The sequence below is a fragment of the Notothenia rossii genome, assembly GCF_949606895.1.
Source record: "Notothenia rossii genome assembly, chromosome: 4".
Taxonomy (NCBI): Eukaryota; Metazoa; Chordata; class Actinopteri; order Perciformes; family Nototheniidae; genus Notothenia; species Notothenia rossii.
Genome location: NC_136902.1, coordinates 30,133,681 through 30,144,458, shown reverse-complemented (window position 1 = coordinate 30,144,458; position 10,778 = coordinate 30,133,681). Strand labels below are relative to the sequence as shown.

At 39.2% G+C, this 10,778-nt stretch overlaps 1 protein-coding gene across 5 annotated transcripts; it reads right to left on the bottom strand.

The window, feature by feature from the left end:
• Positions 1-4,004: 4,004 nt before the first annotated feature.
• On the bottom strand, positions 4,005-9,168 carry LOC307038208 (uncharacterized protein). 5 transcript variants are annotated; one of them, XM_079679531.1, is made up of 13 exons: positions 9,082-9,168; positions 8,893-8,991; positions 8,190-8,689; positions 8,011-8,092; positions 7,475-7,819; positions 7,216-7,333; positions 7,047-7,138; positions 6,818-6,935; positions 6,368-6,484; positions 6,079-6,250; positions 5,681-5,821; positions 5,210-5,409; positions 4,005-5,041 (listed from the first exon to the last, which is right to left on the bottom strand). In XM_079679531.1, exons 3-11 carry the CDS (start codon positions 8,246-8,248, stop codon positions 5,803-5,805), a joined length of 1,122 nt encoding a protein of 373 aa, XP_079535657.1. In that variant the 5' UTR covers positions 8,249-8,689; positions 8,893-8,991; positions 9,082-9,168; the 3' UTR covers positions 4,005-5,041; positions 5,210-5,409; positions 5,681-5,802. The 5 variants fall into 5 exon arrangements, with proteins under 5 accessions (XP_079535657.1, XP_079535660.1, XP_079535661.1 ...); XM_079679534.1 differs by lacking the exon at positions 5,681-5,821; XM_079679535.1 differs by lacking the exon at positions 8,011-8,092.
• Between the last annotated feature and the right edge of the window lie 1,610 nt (positions 9,169-10,778).

Genomic DNA, 10,778 nt, shown 5'->3' with positions numbered 1-10,778 from the left:
GCTTTGGAGGTAGGCTTGCATATAAAGCGTCTTTGGGTTTCAGAAAAGTGCTCTAAAAATAAAATGTATTATTATTATATCATTTAATTATAGGCCTAATTAAAATGATCCTGATCTGGATCACTGGTTTTGCTACTACATTTAGAAAGCTTTTGGGGACAAATGCTTGAGATATTAAAATGGTAGTGATTACTTTGAATTTTCTTTTTCACTTATTGAAAACCACAACTCGAGTATTAGGATGGTCTTTATCTGGAAAGTTATCCACATCTCATCACCACGTTGTCACGGCGACCCTTTGTCATGTCACAGATACGGTACCCAAACTCAGATCGCCACCCAAACGATACTGCCGTTGCTAAGGAGGCAAAAGTGCAAATTTGTATTTTATATTTTTTTAAACACAGGGTTTGGTTTCGGATCGCGCCCGATTGACGGATTTCTGAAAGGGAATGGAGCCTATACGGCCGTCAACGCAAGACAAGTCGAACGAGTCCACGCACACACGCCGGAAGAACTACAAATATGTCAGCTCTGTGTACTTCGTAACGATTGTTGGGCGTGTATCTAATGGGAATTGTAGTTTGTAGCACTGCTCTCATATCATTTCAATGGGTTAACTTTCTATTCTTCTGTGTTTTTGTATGTTTTGAGCTGAGGTGCCAACTCAACATACAATGTTGATGAAATTTGGTGATGATTCATGGTTTTTTGTGTTAATTTAATAGCAGTTAAAACAGGACCGGTCAAATTTGACCGCGAACACCAAAGTAAGGGGGGCAAACGAATACAATAGGAGGGTTTTAATGTAACCACTGCTTATGACATTGATGATATTTTAAATCAAAAAACATATTCCCTAAAATGTGGAAGCTCTGGATGCCATACAAATGAATAGTTCATATTTTTTTAGGGCCACAACTTTGGCACTAGAGCACCTAGTGTTATCAAACGCATTTCAATGGTGAAACTATCCAAACATATTGCATATGACAACATTTTCCACTACGATGAAAGGCGTGTAAGCCAAAAAAAACGTATTCTGGTTCAATCATGGGTAACCCCACCCATCCTCTCCACCTGCAGCTGGACAGACAGATAACCCCCCCCCCCTGGACAGACAGGAGCTCCTTCTCCAACAGACTGCTGCAGCTCCGCTGTCACAGGAACCGATACAGGAAAACATTCCTGCCCACTGAAATAACTCTGTACACAACATGTTCTCACTCCCAACCGGTCACATGGTACGGACGGACGGTCAACTCCTCGCAGTATCAATACTAATTCGGCTGACTTTTATATTTGATCCAATCGGTATATTGGTATATTTACACCATAACGGTGCACAGCTGATAGAAAGGGACACCTAGTGGTTAAAGCACGTTATTGAAATTTATTATTTTTATTATTAGATATTAATAGGAGACACAGACAGACAAACTAATAAGGCTTTATTTAAACATTAAAGAATACTTTAGGTTAAGGTCTTATTTTGAATAAGAAAAAAGATTTGGGGGTATAAATATTAAGCCTGACAAAGTACTAATATATTGCTCTCCTGCAATGTTAACTACTGTATGTTTAAGCACTTATTTTAACTGATATTATACATAATATTATACTCTTATAAGATGTATGTAGATAGTATAAGAAATGTGCAGAATATGACAGTTTAATGGTGGAGGTATACACACATATTGATAGATGTCTTATAATGCACTGTTGAGGAACCTGCGACCCAAGTTGTTCATCTCCGACCTTGTCAGGTATTGAACATTCAATAAATAAAGAACACAGAATTATTAAATATAAAACACAGAATTTGTGTGATTATACTAAATGATTTACAAATAAACACCACTGCATATTTACAACTGTTACACATTCTGATGTAACGCAAATGTTTCCAACTTGGGATCAATAAAGTATATCTTATCTTAAGATGATCGATGGCTACTGCCAGATTTGCAAAATTTGCCTCTGAACCTTGACAAGTGCATGTTTCAGGCTTATCAATTTACAACAGGAGGGGTCACAGACATAAGACGAGCTGTTAAATAAAGCTCTTCTGACCTTAGCTGGCATGTGGGTATATATACACACATGAAGAGCTTTATTATTTATATTATATTATATATATTATATTTATTATTTTATTATATATTAATGCTGCCCATTATGGGCACAAGCAATTTTCCCCCATTTATTAATGATATGTTTTAAATGTGAGTGTTTCCTATACCCTAAACCTCCAGGGATGTACAAAGTTTAATACTGGCAACTTCTTATTATGGGAAATATGAAAACGTCTTTTAAAACTACAATTCCCAGCAGAGACGTGCCATAGAACATGTTGCGAAACACACAATAGAGCTGTGTCACAGTGTCACGTTAGCATTGTTTGTTTATTAGCTTGTCTAGCTACGGCAGTGTCACGTTAGCATGTTTGTTTATTAGCTTGGATAGCTACTGCAGTGCGTCTGAAACTAGTTTGTATTTTTGCTTTTTGAAAACTTTTTGTAGCATTGTACTGTATTCCTTCACCCACCTGATATGAAGTGATCACTGCATAAGCGAAAGCAAACGGCCGGGGGGTCCCATCTTTCAGTCTTGTTCAGACGGCTCCTGGCTCTTTTAATCGCTGCGATCCACTTTTCCCTCCTCTCCGCGTCTTTTGGAATGCGATAATAAGATACACCTTTCTTCTTCCCACGCCTATTTGTGCAACCTGGTGCACAGCAGTTATCCACCATCCTCGACAGTCTGCCAGTGCCTGCCAATGAATTTACTGACGCGATTACTGCCAAAATGGCTGCCCCCTTCGTTTCTCGTCACGTGACCAGCATATGTGACATCATCCGCAGGAGCTCTATAGTGTGTAGTTACTACACAGTTACTACATTTGTAGTTCTGGGGACGGGGTGGGGGAGGGGGTGGACCCGTTCAAATCCAGTTTTGGACAGTCTGCCGTGGTTCCATCCCATCTCAAAGTGCTGTTCGAAGCTCGACGTAACCCTCGGCGCACACTCAAACATCCAATCAGACCTTGAGGAATATCGGGGTTTGTCCATGGATGGGTTTGTCAAGCGAAGCGGAGAGAATATTTACTTCCGGGTGTAAAATTCTCTAAAAAAAAAATGAGCTGCTCCGACCCTCGGTCGTGACGGACTCCAACTTGTGTTTATTAATCAAACAAATAAATACACACAATGATACTTATGTGTTGTTGAGTAAATAACAGTGTGTGGTTGAGAAAATAATACAAAATTAGAAGGAAAAAACGATGAAACAATACAGATTTCAGTATTCTGAGCCCCTACTCTCCCCATAACTGACGGCAACAAAAGTCCTACATTATTCAAATAAAATAAAGAAGTAAAAACAATAAGTGTGGCTTGATATTGAGTAAGAAAAAGGTTGATAAACGTGGTGAGAATAGATCTGCGGAGAGCATTTCGCCGCGATCCCAACGTGTCTATTACCAACGTTCAGGGAGCTCTATGCAAGTCGGTGACGGGGAGGGGCCCTGACCGTCCGTCGTCAACATGTGACGGGTTGGGAGTGAGAACGTGTAGCTGTACAACAAATCACCTTTGGCTGGAAGAGAACTCTCTGCTCCATAGTTTCTCTCTTCACTGTACATTTGACATATTCAGTGTAATATTTAATATTCCATCTGTCACATAGTTATGTAAATATAATACCTTGCATATCTTGTTATTGCTCATTTGTAAATTCAACATGTATATTTTCTTCTTTATTTATTGTCTTTTTATTTGTATTGTATAATGCCATGTGTTTTAATGCTGCTGCAACGCAAAGATTTCCCAAATTGGGATCAATAAAGTTCTATCTTATCTTAAACCAACAACCAGTGTTCCGGATGAGGATCATCTCTTTACAAAAATATTCAAGTGCTAACCCATATTGTTACTTTTAAATGAATTTATTTCCAAACACATTATAATGCAGTGTGATGTAAACAACAAAAAGTACCACAAACGTATGCTTAATTTATATTTATTCATCAACCAACCACATCAATAACATTGTTTTTAAAACAATAAAATGGTCCTCTCTGGCAATGGTTTACTTATGTGTTTCACCACAATACAAGTAAAAGGCCACCATAAGGGTGTATGTCTTGACTCTAGAGCGCTGGGGTTAGTCTAACATGAAAAGCATGGACAACAGAACATAAAATCAAGTTATGCAAACGGTTATAACATACAGTATTAAGAAATCATACAACACGACCATTTTTTTATGATTTAACTATGTATATTAAACATGTACATTCTATGTGTAAATCAAATATAACAATTTATAACAATGTATTATTTGGTTTTGAGAACAACAATGAGGTGATTCACCAAATAAACTATTTGTTGTTTATCTCAATGTCCCTAATTATACATCCTAAAAGACTGTGCATTGTACATGTTGATTGAAGTACTTCAATCAATCAGGTTAATCGCTGGAGACCAAAAAGGAAATATAACTGACAAAGCAATTAAAGCAAGTAACGCAAAAGAAACAAAAATGAACAATTAGAGGAAAGCTGTTATTGGCCTGCGGTGTAACAGGTGCAGTCATATAAAGTTAATGACAGGTAAATCCTATAAGAGATCGAAAATAATAATGCATAGGCATCCCGTTCTGGGGAAAAAGGGAAAGAAAAAGGGAAAGACCTCCTGCAATGATGTGCTCACCAAGTTGTATGGTAACCAGCAAGATATACTTGGAGATTTAGGAATTTACATTGTAGTGTTTCAAAAAGGATAACAAGTGAATGGTTCATTGCTCAGGATGCATTCCAGGGACGCTGAGCATTTTCTTCAATACAATTTAAGTTGTGTACAAGTGAAATGTTTGGCCTAATGCTGCGGCATAGGGAAAAGTCATATGGTGAACATATTCAAGGGTGATATTCCATTGAGGAGTATGAATACAATCTCTAAATATAAAGTCAGTAAAGTATTTACATTTCTAATAGCACATCAAGTCTTGGCGGATATTCGTGCTTGAGAGCAGCAGCAATCTGGGGAAATACAGAGAAACAAAAAAGAGGGGCAGATCAGAAACCAAATTTGAGGTTTTTGAATACACAATGTATGTTTAGCATTAATGAATACAAAAGTAACAGCAACAAGTCTAGGTTGAGGCTAAATCAACAAAGATACTGTACATTAATTCATAAGTAAATTACCTAAATTATGTTTCCTTCTTCATCTTCACTGGTGTCTGGACTGCTTAGGCCACTTTGACTTTCCTCTTCATGTTGAACGAAACAAGCATCAGGACCTAAAGCAGTCTTGTACTGCTGCAGTACCACCTGCAACCTCTCCAACACCTCAGCATGCTTCCTTCTTAGGGTGCACCCAAGTCCTCCATTCCCCTTATCTACATCTGAAAATACACAAAATATTGTTATATGGACATACTATAAAGTAAGATTGCTTCGCGAGGCCAGAGCACTTCAATGGAGTGTATTCTCTCCCATGTACATATAAAGATGATTGTCACTGTCAAGGGACTTCATTATGTAAAATGGCCGGGTCGAATGGGCAAAGTCCATTATATTCCATCCAATTTCTGTGACCAAGAAAGATTTGGGCTGACTTTTTTTCCTTTAAAACTCATACTTTACAAGGTAGGTTAAGTTTTGCTTTCAACTTACCTTCCTCAGCCACCTTATTTTTTAGAGCAACTGCCATGTTCTGCAACCATGTGCAATGCTGCGCCATCTCCCACAATAGGATGCCTTTCTCCTCTTGCAGTCTCCGTGTAAGTATGACTTGATCAAGTATCTTTTTCTTGGCTGTAAAGTTAGGTAAAATCCAATCACAGTTATGTATATACATGAATAACATTTTCATTATAACATAACAATATGTTTAAAACTCCAAACATGTACTTTCAAAATAATCAAATGTATACACAATAAGAAAACTCAAGATATACCCTTAAACTAAATGAACGTTCTAACACTCTACATGATATGTGCATAACTCAGCAAGGTATACCTTCATATAACAGAACTTCAAATTAATTATTTTGAAATATCTGAAAACTGACCCATGCCATGAACTTCCCACGGCCACAGCGCGGACATGATGCTCCACCGCAGCAACATCTATGCCTCTGGCAGAGTCGTGTACCAGCTGGTTGTACTTCAGTACCTCCTGATTAAGGCGCTTTTTGTCGTCTGCAAGCTTCTTTCGAAGTCGATGGCGGAGCTTGCTGCTGTCTGAAAAAGACATGAAGTAGTGGGATAGGGATATGTGACAAACTATATTTGCAAGTGCAAAAAAAATATATAATTCAGTAGGTTGAATCTGCAACCTAAAACATTATATTGTTATACCATTCTGTCGGTAAAGGGATTGCTTCCGCTGCCTCACACTTAGGTAAAGCCCCTCAATGCTTTGCTGCAGTGCGGTTTGAAGGTTGTCTTCAGAAGTACCCGATGTTTCTGATGTTCCTGTAGAAATAATATTGGCAGTAAGATGTACTGTTACACAACACGTAACGGTTTTGAGAAACAAAGTTGTACAACATATTTAACACCTTTTAACACAAATTGATGGTACAACTATGGAAACTGGAACATATCAGAGATAAACATGGACACATAGTTGGCTTGCTATTGCTTGAAGATTATGTCCCTGTCTACTGAAATCCAGTGAGGGTCCCATTACGTGGCATGAAAAATCAGCCTTATTGCCTTAAAATTGGCTGCTCTTTAGGATCAAATCTGTAAATTCAAACAGTCATGGACAATGATATGTAGCTGGTGTTATCTCGTCGTGCTTACCAGATGCCCATTCCTTCACGTCGGAAATCCACGTCGACACCATGTCATCTGAGACACAATGTAGCTCCGTTTTGAGTTTCTCAAGACTTGCAGTCTCTTCCAGGAGCCTCTTACTAGTCTGATAAACAGTAGACGATGGACATTTATCAAGATTAAAACTTGCTATGATTAACAACAAGCCATGTGCAAATGACAAAGGACACAACAACACCTTTAATAGGAGGCTCACCTTCACATATCTTGTGGAAAGTGCCTGATGAAGGGAGTCACCTTTTTTCCTGTTCCATCCCATTGCATGCACTGTGAGCATGTCCAGTCGTGCTTTTGAAAGCAATAATGAGGTTATGATGTGTCATCTAAAAAAGTATGCAATAATAGGGCAAAAACCTTCCACTCACCTGCTTTGGATATGTATTTTGTTGTCAGGGCACAACGGGACAGGCAGCTGTTGACCTGCTCCACCTCTTCCCCAGCGGTCATCCCTGCTCCCTCCTGGTTCTTCCCACTCCATATAATCTGATGGTAAAAGGTTGCTGGAATTGTTGTGCAAAGAGGCTACATACTACTATACTAAACAGTAGAGCTTAGATATTTACTACTTCAGTATTATAAATATAAAAAATATAAATGTACGTGATACAAAAATATTTCACATACCTCGCATTTGGTAGCATGGGCTCGAGCATGCATTACACTGAGGAATGGCTTCATGGTGCTCAGCTCCTGGAGAGCAGGAAGGAAACTTGCAGCTTTCTCCATGTACGGCCAGTACTTGCAAGCCACATCCATGGCGAAGAACTTGGCTTTGGCTGGCATGAGTTCCTTTTGAAGATACAGGGGGTAGGCGAATATCTCCCCCCTGTACATATTTAAGGCCTTCAAAAGAAACCCATGGCGACATACCGCCACCTCCATCCCTTCTTCATCCAGCTTCGAAGCCCTCCTTGACGTCTCCCTCGCTGCTGTCCACTGGGAGTCCCCACATGTGCCTCTTCCCTGGGTCTAAGACACACATTACATCATGACAAATCAGTTAAAAGCAATGGAATCACGATCTACACCATTTGTTCTAATTATCTGATTTTGGATTAGATGGTAAGGAGAAGTAGCTGAATTTTAAGAAAGTCAGGGTCGGATATACATGGCTATTTTTGTGATATATCTGTAAGGTAAAATGACGAATAAAAACTTGCATTTTTCAGTGATCTCTGTATTTTGTCGACAAATGCAGCCACCGCGCTGTCTTCTGCTACAAAGAGCCCATTAAAAAAGGCGCTGCCATCAGAACCGAGGAAAAAAAGATTAGCAAATATATCCATGAAATATAAACAGTAATCAAAAAAGTTAAATAACAACATTGTAAAAACAGCACCTTCCACTTCGCCGAAAGCGATACAGCTTCCTGTTTCCATCGGCAGAAACAGCCAACATCTCCGGCGTGCAGGCAGGGCAGATGAAAGGAGCACCACAGCAGAGCTGGTCTTCCTCATATGAGGCATAGGAGAACTCCAGAAAGCTCCGCTGCAGTGCATCTCCGTTGACAGGTCCAGATTGGAAGATAATTACATATATTGCTGTGATTTTGTCTATTTACGGAAATGTTATAATGTATAATATGGTAAATAATATTTACACTTACTCTTCCTCCACACTTTGTGCGATGCTCCAGCAACTTTGCAAAGGCCTGTCTGGAGAATCCTGGAGAGATGACCTTGAGCTCTTCAAAGGAGCTCAGGAGGTCCAAGGTGTAAAGTGTGGAAATACTGACCGAAGCTGGCCAGTATCCACTCTTAAGGAGGACTTTCAAGTCGGGGGTCCACTGCTGCTGGCAAGTTTGACAGACATATAGTGGCAGATGCAAGTCATAACGCCCTTGGAACAAGTAAATACACATAATTAAGACACATTTTACAACAGTTCCATCTACAAATAGTCAAAGATGAACAGATATTACATGAAGGTTTTATTCCAAGTGGAAGCACAATGCCTCCGCCCACAACAGTAAACATATAACAACAATTCAATAGAAATCCAAATATATATATATATATATATATATATATATATTTGTTTACCATTGATGGTAATTAAAATCACTCATTTGCCTGGTACCACAGTGAAGTTTGTGCCTTTACAGGAGCAGTTGGGTGCCTTCACAGTTGGCAATATGCAAGCTGTCAAAAAAAAAAGAAAAGCACTAATTACCATTATATGCTGGCCGAAGAGACATGTGAACATCAAAATGCAAGTTTGAGAGAGCATACCTTGGTCATGGGTGTCATATCCACCTTCCACTCTAACAACACACGTTGTTGGACTAATTGGTTTAAAAAAAACATTCATTAAACTGTCCCTGTTGTGGAGTGGCTGGTTCTTGTGATGAAGTACATCACAGTCTCCACAGAACCACTCCTCGGGGAGACACTCTCTACACCTTGGGAGGAAATACAAAATTATTCTAATATCCTAGAATTACTTTCATTTTCATGTGGGTTTTCTCTAGGTATCCAGTTTTCTAAGATCCCAAAAGTCATGCATGTTAGCTGAAATAGCAGGGCACTGAGCATTAATACTGAAAAATTACAATTAGGTAAAGTAATTTAAATAAAGGTAAATGTTATCTCACCGAATAACAGCCGGCTCGTGGCAGAGGCCACACAGGGGATGGCCAACAGCCTCTTTTTCTAGAAGGCATTGTAGGTGGTGTGGTCTCGCTTCTTTCCAGCGCTCTGAGGCTTTCTGCTGCCGAAAAGACCAGGATGAGGCAGAGCTTCTTTGAGGCTCAGGAGGAGGACATGAGGAAAGAATGTCAGAGAGTCTCTCCATATTCTTTTCTGTGAACAGAATGGGAAACTTTAACTGTAAATGACTATATTTAAGATGAACACTAAAAATCGAGGATCATTTCTTTGCTCAGTATGGAACTGGCCAATATCTTTACTGAATTACATTCCTCGTTCGAGTCCTGAACTGTCAGTTGTGTATAAGGTTATTTTCTCTCACTAACACAATTTATTTAAAAATTGATTTTAGTTTTAAACTTAAAGCCATTTTTGTGATTTACCAAATTCGTGTTGTGCTGAAGGTTCAGTACGCAGAACCTCCACACTGGAAGACTGGAAGCCCTCAGTCGGGGGGGATGTGACTGTAAAACATCACACAGAGGGTTAACAACAGATAACTGATGATTTTTATTATCTACCTATTGTTTAAAAGCTTGTGAAATTAAATAAAGCATAGTTCTTATGACACCACAGTGGGAATGTCTCCGACTGTAGTGTCACTATGCGTTTATATATTGGAATTATTGTAAACCCTCAACAAGCAATTACTGTGTTTTAATTCGATTTTCCAACAATTTACTCAGTAAATTCATAAAAATGTAAAATAATTGGGGTTTCAACCTGTAGCTGAGCCTTGGCGTCGCCCTCCACGCCTCCCTCTCGGCTTGCCACGTCCTACACAGCCCCTTTTAGGGGATTGTAAAGTATCTCCTACAGAGCGTGCCCGTTTCCTCTCCTCAGCTGCTTTCTGTGACCAAGTAACAACTCATGTAAGGTTGATGTTGCTGATAAACTGATACCATATGACAGTGGACAAATAAAAGTAAATTCATTCACTTGAAGAACATTTTTGCTTCAAGTTTTTCCTACCATATACAACTAATGAAGTAAAACAAGTTGAACAAGCTTTATTTAGTAAGCCTCTGCCCCCCATGTTGTAATGATGGACCGTTTTGCAAAGGCCCTATACATTGATCTAAAATCCAGTTACTCTTGGCCTGTTCAGTATTTTTTGGATAACAGATAGTGCCAAATACAAGTGGGAAATGAATGAGGTCATATGGGTTAAAACACCAACCTTAGCTTCAGCTAGGATGTGTTCATGCTTCAGCTCAAGAGCCATGCGTTTCCCTTCTTTGGATGTGGGATTATTGGGGTCTGGGTTGTGTTTTGTTGCC

Coding starts and splice junctions, on each gene's coding strand:
- LOC307038208 (XM_079679531.1), bottom strand. CDS start 8,248: ATGTTGGCTGTTTCTGCCGATGGAAACAGGAAGCTGTATCGCTTTCGG. Junction 6,936..7,046: donor TTTCCACAAGATATGTGAAG/GTGAGCCTCCTA, acceptor ACTGTTTATCAG/ACTAGTAAGAGGCTCCTGGA. Junction 6,251..6,367: donor ATCCCTTTACCGACAGAATG/GTATAACAATAT, acceptor TGTCTTTTTCAG/ACAGCAGCAAGCTCCGCCAT.